Raw genomic sequence first — 22,466 nt, 5'->3', positions numbered from 1 at the left:
CTGGGTAACTCCTTGTTACCATATTTAATTTCTACATTGATGGCCCATATTTTATGGTTAATGACTTAATTCTTGCTGACATCAGAGTAATTTCTTACAAACAGGAAAAGACAGGAAACAACAGGGGGAAAAAAACAGACCATGGTAATAATATATGATGCACAGATTTCAAATTGTGGAGGGTCTCTGGATACACTGAAAGTTTATTCCCAGAAATTAATTATGTAAAATTCAGAATTTAACCCTAAGAGAACCCTTGTTTTCATTCTGTGTATCCAGAAAGTCTCCCTCTTGGCTAATAATTTATCTCTATCTCCTCCCCTCTTCTTGCATCTTACTTGTTTAATGATAGTCCACCTTAGTGATCCTACACTCTTACTGTGTTTCATTTTGAAGTGTTGCACTAGCGGGGTCGTTAGTTTGCCTGCCTTGATGTTGGTCACATGCTCACGGATCCTATCCCGTGCTTCTCTGGTAGTAAGACCCCTATACTGTACCCCACATATATCACAGGTAAGTAGGTAAACCACATAAGTGGCTCTACAATTAAGGCATGAAAAATGTTTAAAGTTTTCCCCTGTCACTGAGCTAGAAAAACCTTCTCCTTGCTGTAGATGCCCACAGGCTATACACAATGGGTAACTGCATTTAAATACTCCACTGAACTTTAGCCAGGATGAGTTGGAAGCTCGTGTCGAACTCAATTGTGTTGGGGCCACTATGTTGCCTAATGTCAAGCCTTTCTTAAAGACAACCTTTGGATACTACATCTGTCAAATCATCATCAGCTGATAACATACGAAAATGTTTTCGTATGATATTACAGACCTGATGGAATTGTGTGCTATACTTAGTGATGAAGGATACTCCCTCAAATTTATCTTTTTTGTTGTTTTTTCTTTCAGTGGTGAGAATTTCCTTCCTCTCTTTGGCTGCTATAAACGTAGCAACATCTCTTCTGGCATAGCCTCTTTTGCAGAGACAGTCCTCTAGATCTAAGGCTTGTTTTTCATATTCAGACTGTGTTGAACAGTTTCTTTTTAATCGTATGAACTGCCCTTTCATAACAGACCGAAAAACCCTCTTTGGGTGGCTGCTTTTCGCATGAAGGAATGTGTTCCCAGAAATGGGCCTTCTATACACCTTAGTCTGGACCTTGCCTTGTACACCCATCAATGTCACATCCAAAAAATTAAGCTGCATATTTCCAAATTCATTGAACTCTCAATAAAAGTTGTTTTAACTGCAAGGAATGCTGGTGCATCTCATTTCACATGCAATTGTACTATATCCGGGAACGGAGTTTGCACAGTGGTTCCCTGTACTTTGCTTGAGCTTCACTTACATTCACCGTATCCAGCCGTGGAGGACATCGGCATTGATCAAACGGATAGCTGGAGGTGGGGTTTCCGGGTGACGTCAGCGGCTGAGTTATCGCGGTGGAGTGGACCCAGGAGGGGAGCGGAGGACGAACGGAGGCAACAGAGGGGTCTGGAGTGAATAGACCCGTGCCTCTTAGCATATGCTGTTGTCCAAGGTAAACTCTCTGTGGACGTGCCATTTCTGAGATTATAGCGGCAGCGGAAGCGATCCTGGACTAGTACCTGTCAGCTGGGGTGAGTCTGAAGGGGAATCCCCTGGTTGGTAATAATCTTTGCACTTAACCGGGCTTGTGTATATTTTAATCCCTTATGAATGGACACTATTAGGTGCTCACACAAATAAGTGACCTCATGGACTCTTGCCAATATGAAAGAAATGTATTTATCAGGTAAATTCTTACATAAATTATGTTTTCTTTCATGTAATTGGCAAGAGTCCATGATCTAGTGACGTATGGGATATCAATACCCAAGATGTGGAACTCCACTCAAGAGTCACTAGAGAGGGATGGATAAAAATAAATAACAGCCATTTTGCGCTGAAAAAATAATCCACAACCCAAAATAAAAGTTATTCTTATAATGAAAAGAAAAACTTAAAACATCAACAGAAGAATAAAACTGAAACAGCTGCCTGAAGAACTTTTCTACCAAAGATTGCTTCTGAAGAAGCAAATACATCAAAATGGTAGAATTTAGTAAATGTATGCAAAGAGGACCAAGTTGCTGCTTTGCAAATCTGATCAACTGAAGCTTCATTCTTAAAAGCCCACGAAGTGGAGACTGATCTAGTAGAATGAGCTGTAATTCTCTGAGGCGGGGCCTGACCCGACTCCAAATAAGCTTGATGAATCAAAAGCTTTAACCAAGAAGCCAAGGAAATAGCAGAGGCCTTCTGACCTTTCCTAGGACCAGAAAATATAACAAATAGACTAGAAGTCTTCCTGAAATCTTTAGTAGCTTCAACATAATATTTCAAAGCTCTCACCACATCCAAAGAATGTAAGGATCTTTCCAAAGAATTCTTACGATTAGGACACAAGGAAGGGACAACAATTTATCTACTAATGTTGTTAGAATTCACAACTTTAGGTAAAAATGTAAATGAAGTCCGCAAAACCGCCTTATCATGATGAAAAATCAGAAAAGGAGATTCACAAGAAAGAGCAGATAGCTCAGAAACTCTTCTAGCAGAAGAGATGGCCAAAAGGAACAACACTTTCCAAGAAAGTAGTTTAATGTCCAAAGAATGCATAGGCTCAAACGGAGGAGCCTGTAACGCCTTCAAAACCAAATTAAGATTTCAAGGAGGAGAAATTGATTTAATGACGGGCTTAATACAAACTAAAGCCTGAACAAAACAATGAATATCAGGAAGTTTAGCAATCTTTCTGTGAAATAAAACTGAAAGAGCAGAGATTTGTCCCTTCAAGGAACTTGCAGACAAACCCTTATCCAAACCATCCTGAAGAAACTGTAAAATTCTAGGAATTCTAAAAGAATGCCAAGAGAATTTATGAAAAGAACACCATGAAATGTAGGTTTTCCAAACTCGATAATAAATCTTTCTAGAAACAGATTTACGAGCTTGTAACATAGTATTAATCACTGAGTCAGATAAACCTCTATGACTTAGTACTAAGCGTTCAATTTCCATACCTTCAAATTTAATGATTTGAGATCCTGATGGAAAAACGGACCTTGAGACAGTAGGTCCGGCCTTAACGGAAGTGGCCAAGGTTGGCAATTGGACATCCGAACAAGATCCGCATACCAAAACCTGTGTGGCCATACTGGAGCCACCAGCAACACAAACGATTGTTCCATGATGATTTTGGATATCACTCTTGGAAGAAGAACTAGAGGCGGAAAATGTAAGCAGGATGATAACACCAAGGAAGTGTCAGCGCATCCACTGCTTCCGCCTGAACATCCCTGGACCTGGACAGGTATCTGGGAAGTTTCTTGCTTAGATGAGAGGCCATGAGATCTATCTCTGGAAGGCCCCACATCTCAACAATCTGAGAAAACACATCTGGATGGAGAGACCCCTCCTCTGGATGTAAAGTCTGACGGCTGAGATAATCCGCCTCCCAATTGTCTACACCTGGGATATGCACCGCAGAGATTAGACAGGAGCTGGATTCCGCCCAAGCAAGTATCCGAGATACTTCTTTCATAGCTTGGGGACTGTAAGTCCCACCCTGATGATTGACATATGCCACAGTTGTGATATTGTCAGTCTGAAAGCAAATGAATGGTTCTCTCTTCAACAGAGGCCAAAACGGAAGAGCTCTGAGAATTGCACAGAGTTCTAAAATATTGATTGGTAATCTCGCCTCTTGAGATTTCCAAACCCCTTGTGCTGTCAGAGATCCCCAAACAGCTCCCCAACCTGAAAGACTTGTGTCTGTAGTGATCACAGTCCAGGTTGGCCGAACAAAGGAAGCCCCTTGAACTAAACGCTGGTGATTTAACCACCACGTCAGAGTGTGTCGAACATTGGGATTTAAGGATATTAACTGTGATATATTTGTATAATCCCTGCACCATTGATTCAGCATACAAAGCTGGAGATCTCATGTGAAAATGAGCAAAAGGAATCGCGTCCGATGCTGCAGTCATGAGGCTTAAAACTTCCATGCACATAGCCACTGAAGGGAATGACTGAGACTGAAGGTGCCGACAGGCTGCAACCAATTTCAAACGTCTCTTGTCTGTTAGAGACATGGACACTGAATCTATCTGGAAACCTAAAAAGGTGACCCTTCTCTGAGGAATCAAGAAACTTTTTGGTAAATTGATCCTCCAACCATGTTTTTGAAGAAACAACACTAGTTGATTCGTGTGAGATTCTGCAGAACGTAAAAACTGAGCTAGTACCAAGATATCGTCCAAATAAGGAAACGCTGCAATACCCTGCTCTCTGATTACAGAGAGTAGGGCACCTAGAACATTTGAAAAGATTATTGGAGCTGCTGCTAGACCAAATGGAAGAGCAACAAATTGGTAATGCTTGTCTAGAAAAGAGAATCTCAGGAACTGATAATGTTCTGGATGAATCGGAATATGAAGGTATGCATCCTGCAAGTCTATTGTAGACATATAATGTCCTTGCTGAAGAAAAGGCAGAATAGTCCTTAAAGTCACCATCTTGAAAGTTGGTACTCTTACATAACGATTCAAAATTTTCAGATCCAGAACTGGTCTGAATAAATTTTCCTTCTTTGGGACAATGAATAGATTTGAATAAAACTCCAGACCTTGTTCCTGAAAAGGAACCGGCAAGATTACCCCTGAAGACTCCAGGTCTGAAACACACTTCAGGAAAGCCTGAGCTTTTACTGGATTTGCTGGGATACGTGAGAGAAAACCTCTTCTCACAGGAGGTCTTACTCTGAATCCTATTCGATACCCTTGAGAGACAATGCTCTGAATCCATTGATTTTGGACAGAATTTATCCAAAAATCCTTGAAAAACCTTAATCTGCCCCCTACCAGCTGAGCTGGACTGAGGGCCGCACCTTCATGCGGACTTAGGGGCTGACTTTGTTTTTGTTTTTTTAAAAGGCTTGGATTTATTCCAATTTGAGGAAGGCTTCCAATTGGAAACAGATTCCTTGGGGGAAGGATTAGATTTTTGTTCCTTATTTTGACGAAAGGAACGAAAACGGTTAAAAGCCTTAGATTTACCCTTAGGTTTTATTATCCTGAGGCAGAAAAAAACCCTTTCCTCCAGTAACAGTTGAAATAATAGAATCCAACTGTGAACCAAATAAATTATTAGCTTGGAAAGAAACAGATAATAATCTGGACTTAGATGTCATATCAGCATTCCAAGATTTAAGCCATAAAGGTCTTCTAGCTAAAAAAGCTAAAGACATGGATCTAACATCAATTTTGATAATATCAAAAATGGCATCACAAATAAAATGATTAGCATGTTGCAGTAAGCGAACAATGCTAGATATGTCAGAATCCAATTCTTGTTGCGCTAAATTCTCCAATCAAAAAGTTGATGCAGCCGCAACATCAGCCAAAGAAATTGCAGGCCTGAGAAGATAACCTGAATATAAATAGGCTTTCCTTAGATTGGATTCAAGTAATATCTAAAGGATCTTTAAAAGAAGTACTATCTTCCATAGGAATACTGGTACGTTTAGCAAGAGTAGAAATAGCCCCATCAACTTTGGGGATCTTTTCCCAAAATTCTATAGAAATTGCTGGTAAAGTATACAATTTTTTAAACCTTGAAGAAGGAATAAAAGGAGTACCTAGCTTATTCCATTCCTTAGAAATCATATATGAAATAGCATCAGGAATAGGAAAAACCTCTGGAGTAACCACAGGAGGTTTAAAAACAGCATTTAAACGTTTACTAGTCTTAATGTCAAGAGGACTAGCTTCCTCAATATTCAAAGTAATTAACACTTCTTTTAACAAAGAACGAATATACTCTATTTTAAACAAATAAGTAGATTTGTCAGTGTCAATATCTGAGGAGGGATCTTCTGAATCAGATAGATCCTCATCAGAGGAGGATAAATAATTATGTTGTCGGTCATTTGAAATTTCATCAACTTTATGAGAAGTTTTAAAAGACCTTTTACGTTTATTAGAAGGCGGAAATGCAGACAAAGCCTTCTGAATAGAATCAGTAACAAATTCTTTAAAATTCATAGGTATATCATGTACATTAGAAGTTGAAGGAACTGCAACTGGCAATGTACTATTACTGATGGATACATTCTCTGCATGTAAAAGTTTATCATGACAACTATTACAAATGACATTCGGAGATATAATTTCCACAATCTTACAACAAATGCACTTAGCTTTGGTAGAACCAATGTCAGGCAGCAAAGTTCCAACAGATACTTCTGAGGCAGGATCAGACTGAGACATCTTGCAAAATGTAAAAGAAAAAACAACATATAAAGCAAAATTATCAATTTCCTTATATGACAGTTTCAGGAATGGGAAAAAAATGCAAACAGCATAGCCCTCTGACATAGAAAAAGGCAAGAGGCAAACAGCAATGGGGTATAAAACTAATGAAAAATTTGGCGCCAAGTATGACGCACAACATAAGTGAAATTTTTTTTGGCACCAACAATATCCGGAAATGAGACACTTGCGTCACTAACGACGCAACCGTGTAAGGCTTCCGCATCAACTACGGAAATGACAAACTTGTGTCAACGGACGTACTTTTCGCGCCCAAAAAATTCACGCGCCAAGAATGACGCAATAAAATCTAGCATTTGGCGCACCCGCGGGCCTAATGCTGCACGCAATTTGTAAAAAAAAAAAAAAAAAAAAAAACTAAACCCCAGGTAAGAAAAAAAATATTTCTTAATATGTTTATTTCCCAAATATGAAACGGACAGTCTGCACAAGGAAATACATGAACCTGACTCATGGCAAATATAAGAACAATACATATATTTAGAACTTTATATAAATGCATAAAGTGCCAGACCATAGCTGGGGTGTCTTAAGTAATAAAAAACATACTTACCAAAAAAGACACCCATCCAGATATAGCAGATAGCCAAACCAGTACTGAAACAGTTATCAGTAGAGGTAATGGTATATGAGAGTATATCGTCGATCTGAAAAGGGAGGTAGGAGATGAAGCTCTACGACCGATAATAGAGAACCTATGAAATAGACCCCCGTTAGGAAATTCATTATATTCAATAGGTGATACTCTCTTCACGCCCCTCTGACATTCGCTGTACTCTGAGAGGAATCGGGCTTCAAAAAAGCTGAGAAGCGCATGTCAACATAGTTTGTAAAACTGAATTGTGGGTGTGGTGAGGGGTGTATTTATAGGCATTTTGAGGTTTGGGAAACTTTGCCCCTCCTGGTAGGATTGTATATCCCATGCGTCACAAGCTCATGGACTCTTGCCAATTACATGAAAGAAAAGGCCATAAATGCAGAACTTCCCAAACCGATGACCTCCCACCAGCCCCAAGAAGGGTAAAAAAGAAGCCTAAGACACCTCAACCCTTTAAGGAAGAGTTACAGTCATCAAGGCGTCAAAAAATACAGTCAATAAAAATACCATAGAAAAGATAACAGTCACCCCAACCTGGTATATTGATGTCCAAGGAGTCATCTAGACCTCCAGTCCCATTGGGAAAGGAGAACCCTAGCTCCGAGGCCAAAGGACCTCCGGAACTCCTAGATTAATCTTTAGCAGGATCCCTTCTGGCACCCCGCCCACAATCAGGAACAGGACAATGAGGACTGAGTACAATCCCTCTGATACCCCACCCAAAGTAAGAAACGAGAATCAGTCTGATGTCTAGGAATGAAAGGCCTCCTCTACCATGTTTTAGCCCAGCAAGGAGCAGAGTGTCAAAAAATTAGTAAAAACTCATGGATGATCTTCTCCACAGAAAATTTTAGTAAAGGTGAAAGCTTTATTCAATCTGAAGAGAAACCAGAGCATAACAAACTCCTCATCCGAGTGAGCAACTTACCACCCAACCAGGACAGCCAGTTATACCGGCACCACGTGGATGATATAGACTCTAAGGAACAGAAAATAGTGCCCGATCAGGACCAGTCTGCTACATAGGGCACTCAGAACTGACCCAGGCCCCAGAAAAATTTAAACCCCAATAGGAATCGACAAAAGGAACTATAGACATAACAATGTACTAAACACCTTAACATGCAACTTCTGCGGAAGTGCCCAAGCGACCACAAAATCACTAGTATCAAATTCCAGAGAAGAAATGTTTCCTAACGAAAAAATTATAACAGACATGAGCTTCTCAAAAAGAAATAAAATACATCCTAACCGGATCAAAGAAAAAGAGAGCAGCACCTGCAGGTGAACGCCCAAGAAGAATAGGCACACTAACAGGACCAGTCAATCAGAGACCCCATTCTCCTGAAGCTCAGAACTGGAATAAGATACCCAAAAAAGAAAGTAAATTGGAGATGACAAGAAGATTAACTTCATCCCCCCACGTCTAACCCAGCTTGCCATCTGGAACAGAAGACCGAGGACACCTCAACCTATTAGGATTGGGATCCTCAAGCACCGGCAAAACATGTCGCAGAAGGAAATGAAGGCGCGCCAGTCTATAACGAAAAGCAAGACTTGCCTCTACTAGGGCAACTGACGACCCCGACTCCGAGGGTTGGGCCCCTGAAGCTTCAGAGGAAACGGCTTCCCCAGATGGCTGATCTGACCCCGACGATCCCACGCCTGACGAGCCCTGGTTAACCGAACACGGACAGTATCTCATCAACACCTACCTCCCAGGAAGTTGTAAATGCGCCGCCATAGATATGGCCATGCGGAACCGTGCCGTAACCTCTGGAGGAAGCAAGCCGCCTACCGGAGAAGGGGCAACGGCTTTAGAGACACCTGCTTGCATAGCTAAGGAAGGTTCTTGGGCACGAGCCTCACTGGATGTGGGATCCCCAGGGGCGGATGGCTCTGCGGACTCAAAGTCCCCTGTTGCGGAAGGAGAGAGCACTCTAAAGCGGCATTTGGAACATAACTGATGGGCATGGATTACCCGGGACATCTTATACTCTTTGCAAGAAGTAGAATCTGAATCTGAGACATCCGTCTCCAAAAAATAAGAATCCTCCATAACTCGGATAGAAATTATGGATAGAAGAAAAGAAATAAAAAAAAACGGCACCTTACACCCCCAATGGCTGGGGCACTCACCACCTCCTGAGACCCAGACAACTAGCAAAACAGACACTCTGTCGCTACGAGGTCAGGAATATGGATGGAGTGTAGAACGTGACCACGCCTAGTCACAAGGTGTGCAGGCCAGAGAAAAGCACGCCAAGGCCACAAGAGCCACCCAGCCTGACAAAAAAAGGCCGTTCTGTCCCGATATAGCCACGAGCCCAAGCGTCACTACACATTAACAGGCAGAATCACATAAACATGATTAAAGTCCCCCCTGTTCAATAACCCCCTCAGGAGATATTAACCCTTGATTCCATAAAGATAAAGGAGTCCCACTGAGATCCTGACTTTGTTTACATTACATTCACACATCAAAGTAAAATGAAACAATCTTACCGAAATCCAATCCGTGGAATGGCAACACAGTCCTTCAAGTGTGACAGATAGTAGCCTCGCTTCTGACATGGACTTGAGTGAATAAAGTAGGCAGCAAAACTTGTCAACACTGATTGCTAAGGAGCTGTTAACATGAGTCGGGATGGTTTCACAGAAAGACTCTCCCTGCATCTCCGGACTCTAACATTCATCCATGCTCTCACTGAGAGGCTGACAGGATTACTTAAAACTTCAGTCCCATTTTGAAGAGTACTACCCTCCATAAGAGACTATCTTTAATCCTCTGATGACGAAAGGCAAATCTCCTGTGACGAAAGGCAAAGAATGACTGGGGGATGAGGGAAGTGGGGGAGGTATTTAAGCCTTTGGCTGGTGTGTCTTTGCCTCCTCCTGGTGGCCAGGTTCTGGATTCCCAAAATTAATGAATGCAGCTGTGGACTCTCCCCGTTTATGCCCATGTGAAATATGATACTGAGATCTTTTTACAGAGCTGTGTAAACGGCTGAGTGCTGTTGGTTTATATCGGCAGCTTTTCTAATGTCTAAACATTACACAGACAGCTTCAGCATGAGGGCTGGCAGTAAGGACACTAGTTAGGGAGTGAGGGAAAACTCCTTGCTCTCTAGATAGTGTGTATGGCGTACATATTAATATGCAGTGAAAAGACTGTAAAGTTTATCATAATTTTTAGAAGCTTTAGCAGTAAAATTGCTAATAAATGTCAATTATAAACGTTATCTTCTGTGAATGCTTTATTTAAATAGCCCATATTTTTGGGTATATAATGTCCCTTTAAATCCCAGGAGTAATAGCTCATGGGCTCTCACCACCTTATGAAAGAAATATCTATCTGTAGGGATGTCTATATGCAGGGCTTAAAATTTCAAGCCCTAAGCTACCAGCCAGCCCAAAATGTTACTCGCCACTTTTGATCCACCCACTATCCCACCCACACAAAACCCCTTAACCCCCTCACCTTGCATATGTTTAGCTAATGTGAAACACACTATTCTGCAGTCATTTTTTTATATTGTTTTTGTTTCATACCATAAATTAAATAATGTTACATACAATAATAAACGAACCATGTTAGCAACATCAACTAGGGTTCTGGGGAACACAACAGCTTGACAGAGAAAGGAAGTTGTTGAACTGAGAGGAAGCAGAGTGTGTTGACATTAATGTAAGGTCATAGCAGACCTGGAAACTTGTTTTTATAATTATCATCTCTCATCTATCTTTCTTCACTTCCTCCTCTCTTCAAACTCTCTTTTTACCCCCTCCCATCTCTCTCAGGCAATATCTTCTCTTTACACTCTCTCTTCTCTCATATCTCTACACTCCTTTTTTTCTCCACTCCTTCTTAATGCTATATTTTTCTCCCCTTTTCCTTTTCCTTTCCAATCTCTCTCTGCCCCTGTTTACACTTTCAAAAGTAACCGTCTGAGCAGTAATGGGGACCCATTAGCCCTAGAGGAATAACATATCTTTGTCCTTTCATGGATATTTAATACTTTTTAGATAATATTTGTAGACATTCACTCACTAACTTTCAATTGCCAATGGCTAATGTAAATTTTGAGCCCTGAATATGTATGTATGCATCAAAATTTAAACTGCATTAAAAAAGATCTGTATAATTTTTTTGTTTTTTTAAAAAGACAAATTAAAATGTCATTTTGTTAGCAATTAGAAACAGATATAAACAAGCTTCTAAAGTGATCAAACAATTACTGCTTGTGAAGTCTGAAATATAGACTCAGTTCTACCAGGAAATGGAAAATCCACACTTCTTATAGTTTAAATTGCAGGGTTGCTTACTACTATATTTATGTATTTTAAATTTCCTTTGCATTATTATTGCTCTTAAATGATAAACGCAAAGCTCCATACAGGACATAAGAGATTAGGACAAAGCAGTGCATATAAGTTGGCTCTGTAAAGGTTTAACATTAAAACAAAGAGACCTAGAAACTGTGCGACAATCCATTTTGACATAAAATCATCTGCTCCAGACTAACTACTTACATTCGTGGTTGTGCTTTGCATGTTTTTAAAATTCTTAAAACACCTCTCATTAAATTTGTGTGTGCGCTATAGCACATAGATTGTCAATATAACTCAGTAACACAAAATACACGTTACACTAGAGCGTATATGTAGGCAATGCTGCACACCCCAGGGTGTAGATAACATGTTTAAAACCTACCAACTTAAATGGACAGTAAAATCAAAGTCTTGATTCAGATAGAGCATGCAATTTTAAACAGCTTTCCAGTTTTCTTCTATTATATAGTTTGTATTGTTGTCTTGCTATCCTTTGTTGAAAAGCATACCTAGGTAAGCTCAGGAGTATCAAAACACTACTAGGAGCTAGCTGTTGATTGGTGGACTCGCATATATGCTTCTTGTGATTGGCTCACCAGATGTGCTCCTCTATTAACAAAGGATACCAAGAGAATGAAGCAAAATTGATAATAGAAGTAAACTGAAAAGTTAAATAAAATTGTATGCTCTATATGAATTATGAAAGACACATTTGGGGGTTTCATGTCCCTTTAAACGTTTTAGTAGTTAGGAGAATATCTCACTTTTACACACACGACACGTGCACTGAACTTGTGCATTTCACTTGGCAGCTGCCTTGTATATGGGAAAAGTGCCAGTAATTGAACACTTCTTGCTTCTGCGTAAAATAATGTGCTTGTTCTATGCTCCGTAGAGAAATCAAAAAACTAATTCTATAACTTGCTGTAAATGATGGATTTAAGTAGAACCTTATGGTCCCTTTAATGATATGTAAAACAGATGCTCACAGTACACAGACATGAATGAAAAAACAGAAACGGTTGTTATTATTTATCTGTAGAGCTCCAGCAGATTCGCAGTTCTAAATTCTTCTGCAATGCTCAGTAACCACTAACATAATTTGAATATAAATTATTTTTAAGTTTCTGCCCACACACCATGTATATCACATTCCCAAAATGTGTCCTGTTTAGAACATTCTAAAGTTAAGTGTTATGCTTTACTTTCGCTGGATAAAAACATAATTTATGCTTACCTGATAAATTCCTTTCTTCTGTAGTGTGATCAGTCCACAGGTCATCATTACTTCTGGGATATTACTCCTCCCCAACAGGAAGTGCAAGAGGATTCACCCAGCTGAGCTGCATATAGCTCCTCCCCTCTACGTCACTCCCAGTCATTCGACCAAGGACCAACGAGAAAGGAAAAGCCAAGGGTGAAGTGGTGACTGGAGTATAAATTAAAAAATATTTACCTGCCTTAAAAACAGGGCGGGCCGTGGACTGATCACACTACAGAAGAAAGGAATTTATCAGGTAAGCATAAATTATGTTTTCTTCTGTTAAGTGTGATCAGTCCACGGGTCATCATTACTTCTGGGATACCAATACCAAAGCAAAAGTACACGGATGACGGGAGGGATAGGCAGGCTCTTTATACAGAAGGAACCACTGCCTGAAGAACCTTTCTCCCAAAAATAGCCTCCGATGAAGCAAAAGTGTCAAATTTGTAAAATTTGGAAAAAGTATGAAGCGAAGACCAAGTTGCAGCCTTGCAAATCTGTTCAACAGAGGCCTCATTCTTGAAGGCCCAAGTGGAAGCCACAGCTCTAGTAGAATGAGCTGTAATTCTTTCAGGAGGCTGCTGTCCAGCAGTCTCATAAGCTAAACGAATTATGCTACGAAGCCAAAAAGAAAGAGAGGTAGCGGAAGCTCTTTGACCTCTCCTCTGCCCAGAGTAAATGACAAACAGAGAAGACGTTTGTCGAAATTCCTTAGTTGCCTGTAAGTAAAATTTTAGAGCACGGACTACATCTAGGTTGTGCAGTAGACGTTCCTTCTTTGAAGAAGGATTTGGGCATAAAGAAGGAACAACAATCTCTTGATTGATATTCCTGTTAGTAACTACCTTAGGTAAGAACCCAGGTTTAGTACGCAGGACTACCTTATCCGAATGAAAAATCAAATAAGGAGAATCACAATGTAAGGCTGATAATTCAGAGACTCTTCGAGCCGAGGAAATAGCCATTAAAAATAGAACTTTCCAAGATAACAACTTTATATCAATGGAATGAAGGGGTTCAAACGGAACGCCCTGTAAAACATTAAGAACAAGGTTTAAACTCCATGGTGGAGCAACAGTTTTAAACACAGGCTTAATCCTGGTCAAAGCCTGACAAAAAGCCTGGACGTCAGGAACTTCTGACAGACGTTTGTGTAACAGAATGGACAGAGCTGAGATCTGTCCCTTTAATGAACTAGCAGATAAACCCTTTTCTAAACCTTCTTGTAGAAAAGACAATATCCTAGGAATCCTAACCTTACTCCAAGAGTAACCTTTGGATTCACACCAATATAGGTATTTACGCCATATCTTATGGTAAATCTTTCTGGTAACAGGTTTCCTAGCCTGTATTAAGGTATCAATAACTGACTCAGAAAACCCACGTCTTGATAAAATCAAGCGTTCAATTTCCAAGCAGTCAGCTTCAGAGAAGTTAGATTTTGATGTTTGAAGGGACCCTGTATCAGAAGGTCCTGTTTCAGAGGTAGAGACCAAGGTGGACAGGATGACATGTCCACCAGGTCTGCATACCAAGTCCTGCGTGGCCACGCAGGTGCTATTAGAATCACTGATGCTCTCTCTTGTTTGATTCTGGCAATCAATCGAGGAAGCAGCGGGAAGGGTGGAAACACGTAAGCCATCCTGAAGTCCCAAGGTGCTGTCAGAGCATATATCAGGACTGCTCCTGGATCCCTGGATCTGGACCCGTAACGAGGAAGCTTGGCGTTCTGTCGAGACGCCATGAGATCTATCTCTGGTTTGCCCCAACGTCGCAGTATTTGGGCAAAGACCTCCGGATGAAGTTCCCACTCCCCCGGATGAAAAGTCTGACGACTTAAGAAATCCGCCTCCCAGTTCTCCACTCCCGGGATGTGGATTGCTGACAGGTGGCAAGAGTGAGACTCTGCCCAGAGAATTATCTTTGATACTTCCATCATAGCTAGGGAGCTTCTTGTCCCTCCCTGATGGTTGATGTAAGCTACAGTCGTGATGTTGTCCGACTGAAACCTGATGAACCCCCGAGTTGTCAACTGGGGCCAAGCCAGGAGGGCATTGAGAACTGCTCTCAATTCCAGAATGTTTATTGGCAGGAGACTCTCCTCCTGACTCCATTGTCCCTGAGCCTTCAGAGAATTCCAGACGGCACCCCAACCTAGAAGGCTGGCGTCTGTTGTTACAATTGTCCAGTCTGGTCTGCTGAATGGCATCCCCCTGGACAGATGTGGCCGAGAAAGCCACCATAGAAGAGAATTTCTGGTCTCTTGATCCAGATTCAGAGAAGGGGATAAGTCTGAGTAATCCCCATTCCACTGACTTAGCATGCACAGTTGCAGTGGTCTGAGGTGTAAGCGTGCAAAGGGTACTATGTCCATTGCCGCTACCATTAAGCCGATTACCTCCATGCATTGAGCCACTGACGGGTGTTGAATGGAATGTAGGGTGCGGCAAGCACTTTGAAGTCTTGTTAGCCTGTCCTCTGTCAGGTAAATCTTCATTTCTACAGAATCTATAAGAGTCCCCAAGAAGGGAACTCTTGTGAGTGGAAAGAGAGAACTCCTCTTTTCGTTCACCTTCCATCCATGCGACCTTAGAAATGCCAGTACTAACTCTGTATGAGACTTGGCAGTTTGAAAGCTTGAAGCTTGTATCAGAATGTCGTCTAGGTATGGAGCTACCGAGATTCCCCGCGGTCTTAGTACCGCCAGAAGAGCACCCAGAACCTTTGTGAAGATTCTTGGAGCTGTAGCCAATCCGAATGGAGTAGCCACAAACTGGTAATGCCTGTCTAGGAAGGCAAACCTTAGGTACCGATAATGATCTTTGTGAATCGGTATGTGAAGGTAAGCATCTTTTAAATCTACAGTGGTCATGTACTGACCCTCTTGGATCATAGGTAAAATTGTCCGAATAGTCTCCATCTTGAACGATGGAACTCTTAGGAATTTGTTTAGGATCTTTAAGTCCAGGATTGGTCTGAAAGTTCCCTCTTTTTTGGGAACCACAAACAGATTTGAGTAAAACCCCTGTCCCTGTTCCGATCGTGGAACTGGATGGATTACTCCCATTAACAAGAGCTCTTGTACGCAGCGTAGAAACGCCTCTTTCTTTGTCTGGATTGTTGACAATCTTGACAGATGAAATCTCTCTCTTGGAGGAGAGTATTTGAAGTCCAGAAGGTATCCCTGAGATATTATCTCTAGCGCCCAGGGATCCTGGACATCTCTTGCCCAAGCCTGGGCAAAGAGAGAAAGTCTGCCCCCCACTAGATCCGATCCCTGATCGGGGGCCCTCAATTAATGCTGTTTTAGGGGCAGCAGCAGGTTTCCTGGCCTGCTTGCCCTTGTTCCAGGACTGGTTAGGTTTCCAGCCTTGTCTGTAGCGAGCAACAGCTCCTTCCTGTTTTGGTGCAGAGGAAGTTGATGCTGCTCCTGCTTTGAAATTACGAAAGGAACGAAAATTAGACTGTCTAGCCTTAACTTTGGCTTTGTCCTGAGGCAGGGCATGGCCTTTACCTCCTGTAATGTCAGCGATAATCTCTTTCAACCCGGGCCCGAATAAGGTCTGCCCTTTGAAAGGTATATTAAGCAATTTAGACTTAGAAGTAACATCAGCTGACCAGGATTTTAGCCACAGCGCCCTGCGTGCCTGAATGGCGAATCCTGCATTCTTCGCCGTAAGTTTAGTAAGATGTACTACGGCCTCCGAAATGAATGAATTAGCTAGTTTAAGGACTCTAAGCCTGTCCGTAATGTCGTCCAGAGTAGCTGAACCAATGTTCTCTTCCAGAGACTCAATCCAGAATGCCGCTGCAGCCGTGATCGGCGCAATGCATGCAAGGGGTTGCAATATAAAACCTTGTTGAACAAACATTTTCTTAAGGTAACCCTCTAACTTTTTATCCATTGGATCTGAAAAAGCACAGCTATCCTCCACCGGGATAGTGGTACGCTTAGCTAAGGTAGAAACTGCTCCCTCCACCTTAGGGACCGTTTGCCATAAGTCCCTTGTGGTGGCGTCTATTGGAAACATTTTTCTAAATATCGGAGGGGGTGAGAACGGCACACCGGGTCTATCCCACTCCTTAGTAACAATTTCAGTAAGTCTCTTAGGTATAGGAAAAACCTCAGTACTCGTCGGTACCGCAAAATATTTATCCAACCTACACATTTTCTCTGGTATTGCAACTGTGTTACAATCATTCAGAGCCGCTAACACCTCCCCTAGTAATACACGGAGGTTTTCCAGCTTAAATTTAAAATTTGAAATATCTGAATCCAGTCTGTTTGGATCAGAACCGTCACCCACAGAATGAAGTTCTCTGTCCTCATGTTCTGCCACCTGTGACGCAGTGTCTGACATGGCCCTAATATTATCAGCGCACTCTGTTCTCACCCCAGAGTGATCACGCTTACCTCTTAGTTCTGGTAATTTAGCCAAAACCTCAGTCATAACAGTAGCCATATCCTGTAATGTGATTTGTAATGGCCGCCCAGATGTACTCGGCGCTACAATATCACGCACCTCCCTCTGAGCGGGAGATGTAGGTACTGACACGTGAGGCGAGTTAGTCGGCATAACTCTCCCCTCGTTGTTTGGTGAAATTTGTTCAATTTGTACAGATTGACTTTTATTTAAAGTAGCATCAATACAGTTAGTACATAAATTTCTATTGGGCTCCACTTTGGCATTGCAACAAATGACACAGGTATCATCCTCTGAATCAGACATGTTTAACACACTAGCAAATAAACTTGCAACTTGGAAATACAATTCAATTAGAATAATATTAAAACGTACTGTGCCTTTAAGAAGCACAGAAGATCTATGACAGTTGAAAATTAATAAATTGAAACAGTTATAGCCTCAATCCTTGTAAACAACACAACTTTAGCAAAGGTTTAATCCCATTAGCAAAGATAACAAATTCTGAAAGCAGGAAACAAATTACAGAATAAACGTTTTTTATCTCAGTCAAACTACAATTCTCACAGCTCTGCTGAGAGAAATTACCTCCCTCAAAATAAGTTTTGAAGACCCCTGAGCTCTGTAGAGATGAACCGGATCATGCAGGGAATACAATGAGTTGCTGACTGAAATATTTGATGCGTAGTAAAAGCGCCAAAAAACGGCCCCTCCCCCTCACACACAGCAGTGAGGGAGAACAGAAACTGTCAGAAAACAGATTAAGCAACTGCCAAGTGGAAAAATAGTGCCCAAACATTTATTCACTCAGTACCTCAGTAAATGAAAACGATTTTACATTCCAGCAAAAACGTTAAACATAATCTCTAGTTATTAAACAGCTTTATGTATTTCTTACAGTGTAATTCTAGTGAAGTACCATTCCCCAGAATACTGAAGTGTAAAGTATACATACATGACATTATATCGGTATGGCAGGATTTTCTCATCAATTCCATTATCAGAAAATAAAAACTGCTACATACCTCTATGCAGATTCATCTGCCCGCTGTCCCCTGATCTGAAGTTTACCTCTCCTCAGATGGCCGAGAAACAGCAATATGATCTTAACTACTCCGGCTAAAATCATAACAAAAACTCTGGTAGATTCTTCTTCAAACTCTGCCAGAGAGATAATAACACACTCCGGTGCTATTTTAAAATAACAAACTCTTGATTGAAGATAAAAACTAAGTATAATCACCATAGTCCTCTCACACATCCTATCTAGTCGTTGGGTGCAAGAGAATGACTGGGAGTGACGTAGAGGGGAGGAGCTATATGCAGCTCTGCTGGGTGAATCCTCTTGCACTTCCTGTTGGGGAGGAGTAATATCCCAGAAGTAATGATGACCCGTGGACTGATCACACTTAACAGAAGAAAAAGCAACTTCTAATACATTCAGAAAATACATTTGCATCGTAAGTGAAACATTTGTGCAAATGAATAAATTCTAAATGTTTAAAGCATATTTCAATCGCTTTGTCCAGTGTAATATTCCCCACAAGTCATTTAGTAAACTGATTACTTTTGGATCAAATTTCTTTGAAACCTAAAGCTAGAACCTGGGATAAGCAAAAGGTTGTACTGGGAATTAATATCTCACCCCCCCCCCGTTCGGGGGGTTAAACACACAGTAGCAGTGTTCTCCCCAGGATGTTTTTAGCGGGTGCACCACCCAACTGATTTTACTGACCATCCGGCTAAATTGTTAGCCAATATTAAGCTAAAATGAGCTAATATTACAAATGTTTTTATTGCACAAATTATCATTTAATAGTTATGTTAAATTGTGCAATTAATTTATAATATAATATTAGAAAATATTACACACCACCCGGCTAATTTATAATGCCACCCGGCTGGCACAATTTTCTGAAGAGAACACTAATGCAGAACATGCTGTAACGTAATAGAGCAAGTCATTTAATGTTGTCCCTAAATTTATCTGACACATGGCTTCTTTTGAGTTAGTTTGTTCACATATTCACCTGTATGGAAACTAAAAATCAGCCTAAACTTTATCATCTGTGTTGTGTATATAGAATACAAAATGTGCTCTCAAACACAGAGCCTTATGATGTCTTAGCAATTCATGTACTAGTAGAAATTAGGATAGAAAATTATATTTATAAATAAAATGGCTTATTCTTGAGTGGAAAATATGTGTGGATGAAACCACACCAAGACAGTGTGTGAGACAGATAGCTTGTAGTAAGGTCCATATTGCCTCATTTCCACAGCCTAAATAAGAGCCAAGACTATCAAACTGAAAGGAAAAGATTAGCATTAATAATCCATACTGTACCTTCTTCTTCACTGGATGTTTTACGGCAGCCATGAGGGAGATACGTTAATTGCACTTTACGATTTATTCCAGAAAAATGACCATACCTTTAAAAAAGGGGAGAAAACAAAAGAAGCTGGAGAAAACAGAAGACTTTTCAAAGAAGAGGGCTATGACTAGTTTGTCAGCCAATACATTAAAAAGAAATAAAGTAAGTTGTTAACAAGAATATTGTTAAGGACAATTAGAGGAAAAATGACATGCTGAAAATCATTAGCGCTTATAATTTTAGTACCAGTGATCCTGATACTCTGTGCATTTATTAATCACCGCAACTGGGTTAAACACATAGTTAAAGTACTGCCTGGGAAATAAGTAGAACTGCTGCTCCAGAGGAAACAGCTGGGTCACCCAATTAGAATCTGTAGCAACTGCTGAATGGCTCACTGGCAGTTTTTTCTTGGGACTAACCATTTGTTTAAACCTTTGCAGGAGATTAATACCTAGAGACGCTAGGGCTAAAATTAATTTTTTTAATGAACAACAGCAAGTCACGTTTTACTCTAATGGGGCCTATATAGTGCTTTCTAAAATGAGCAGCAGTGTATTCCAAAGAATCCAAATACCGTTAGAAGTATTTTTGCAACAATTTATGAATCTAGAAATTGCTTATGCTTATTGATCATAGCTAGAGTGTATGGGACCCGTTGTCGATACAGCAGTAGACACTTTCATTACACTTCTGGTGACATCAAGCTTCACATCATAAAGGTAAGAAGCAATTTGTTTCAAATGCACAGAAACTGCAAAAAGACTAACCATAAATATTCATGCACCGCCGCAAAACTTCCAACTTTGTTGTAAAAATCTACATTACTTCTGAAAATACTGCATGCAATAGACCTGATTTTATCACAGCCCCTACTTGACATACAGTTTCTACAATTTTACTGCATAATTATGGAGCAGCTTAATATGTGGCTGTGAATAGAGTTGTAACCCAGTGACAAAATGGTAGAATTCTTCTAATCTCTTGCTGACCTCATGAGTTGGCATGAATCCACTTGCTGAGGGTATATTTCATGTCATATGACTAGGACTTGCTTTGAAAACTACATGTGTATTTATGCATTAGGAAGACGTAGCTATGAGCTGTGAATTGGGCATTTCTCTCATTCATATTACAAAATGGCTAAAACCTTGACGTGTCACAACTGCTGCCAGTCAGATTAGTCAGTTAGTGATTTGGTTATCTTTCTATTTACAACATATGCAACCTTATATTTCCAATGAACAAACTCTCTATAGAGCTACTCCCTACACTTTATTTTCCATACCATTTTGTTTGGACAAGCCGTGCTATTGCCAATGACTTCATTTTAATTCCATCTACTTACATTTCCAACACAGTTTTAAGTTGTTCGAGTTTTGCTTTGCTTTCTTCAATTTCTGAATCATTGTTTTGGCCAAGTTCAGCAAGAAGTTGCCTGGCAATATCCAGCACTTCCTGGGGGGGGGGGGGATAAAAACACTTTTATTATGGAAAGAAAGAAGGAATGGAACAGAAAAGAAATAACGAGATACAAAATAACTTGCCTGTAACTGCTTTGGTTTCTTTAGTTTTAATTTTCCTGTCTTGTAGCCATGAAATTTGTCGAATAGATCAAAGAACCTTAAAAAACAACATTTCATATTTTACAAGAGATAATAAAAATACAGTATGTAGATTGACAGTTTACTAAGGTTTTAATCTGAAATCATTCAAAGCACAGAAAGCAAATCAATACAGCAAGATACCCTATTTTGTAAAGCTTTCTAAACAGCAGGTCACGTTTGTTAAAAGAATACAAATCACGTTCTCCAAACAACCCATCATCGCAAATATCTGCTCTTACTTGAGCATCAATGAAATCTACTGCTTGATACAAAAATCTAAAAACATGACAAATGCTGCTACAGCTATTTGAGTTGTATTGAATTCTAGTTATCAATAATAGCAAATCAATGACAAGACAGATACACAAAGAAAATATATTTTTGGATTTTACCCAGAGCTTCAAGAAAGCTTTAAATACTTTGCACAATCCACTCATCATAACTACCCCCATATAAAACAACAGAGGCTAAATTAAAGGTCCATACAAAAACATTTTTATTATTGATTTGGATACAGCATACAATTTTAAAAAACTTTCCAAAATAATAACAATGTTATACTGGGAGCTAGCTAAACACAAAAGACAGGAAAGCAGCCACCAATGCGTAGCTAGCTCCCAGTAGTACATTGTTGCCCCTGAAACTATGCATGTATGTTTTCAACAAAGGATACCAAAGAGAGTAATCCCTACCAATCCCCCAAAGGATTTATCTACAGCAATTCTACAATCACATTAACATTGACATACACAAAATGTAAAAAATACACCCCCACTCATATTTAAACTCTACCATAAATAAACTAACTACCCCAAATGCCCCCATTCACTGTGAACCCCTAAAAATATCATGCCTACTGTAATCTCAACTTTATACTCCCAGTCTGCTGCCAACTTCCTTAAAGATTCAATGATCATAACAACCCCCACACACACACACACACACACACACACAATAGGCCAATAACCAAAGTTTTCCTGCAGAAAATTCATCACAAATCAATTTCTTTGTAAATTTACTGAAAGCAACAAATAAATAAATTCCATACAAATGGGGATATGCATACAGCTAATTAGGCATACACTTTACACAGGAACGCAAGTTTTGTGGATATCGCTGGCATGAACCCTCTTGCAAACAAGAAAAAAAACACACAAAAAATGATTTATCTGTTAGTTCACATCATGTGTTTTTTTTTTACTTTTGCAGCATACTATGGTCTTCAAAGTCTTACTATCAATCTACCCCTATAGCCCATATTTACAAGAGTGAGAGAGACTGTCAACTTGAGGCAAAATCCATTTAAAATCCAGCTAGATAATCACTTACACAGACTTCTTGGATAGGGGCAGTCATCCATAGAGACTGCTGCATGCTGGGAGAGGGCAGTCACGCACACACTTGTAGGATAGGGACAGACACACACACAGAGTGCTGGGATAAGAACAGTCACCCACACTGGATGCTGGAATTAGGGACAGTCACAAATAGAGTGGCATGCAGGTAAAAAAGAAAA

At 40.3% G+C, this 22,466-nt stretch overlaps 1 protein-coding gene and 1 non-coding gene across 2 annotated transcripts in view; both read right to left on the bottom strand.

The window, feature by feature from the left end:
- The window catches only part of PPIP5K2 (diphosphoinositol pentakisphosphate kinase 2), a 466,186-nt gene that overhangs the window by 245,453 nt on the left and 198,267 nt on the right, over nucleotides 1-22,466 (bottom strand). The window contains 3 exon segments of the mRNA XM_053701522.1: nucleotides 19,316-19,401; nucleotides 20,692-20,801; nucleotides 20,891-20,966. Of these exon segments, the coding sequence (XP_053557497.1) occupies nucleotides 19,316-19,401; nucleotides 20,692-20,801; nucleotides 20,891-20,966 (272 nt within the window).
- On the bottom strand, nucleotides 7,731-7,845 carry LOC128650627 (U5 spliceosomal RNA). The gene has a single exon (XR_008400903.1). It is a non-coding gene; the product is annotated as a U5 spliceosomal RNA (small nuclear RNA).

This window comes from Bombina bombina, chromosome 2 (genome assembly GCF_027579735.1).
Source record: "Bombina bombina isolate aBomBom1 chromosome 2, aBomBom1.pri, whole genome shotgun sequence".
Taxonomy (NCBI): domain Eukaryota; kingdom Metazoa; phylum Chordata; class Amphibia; order Anura; family Bombinatoridae; genus Bombina; species Bombina bombina.
This window is presented reverse-complemented; position numbering and strand designations above follow the sequence as displayed.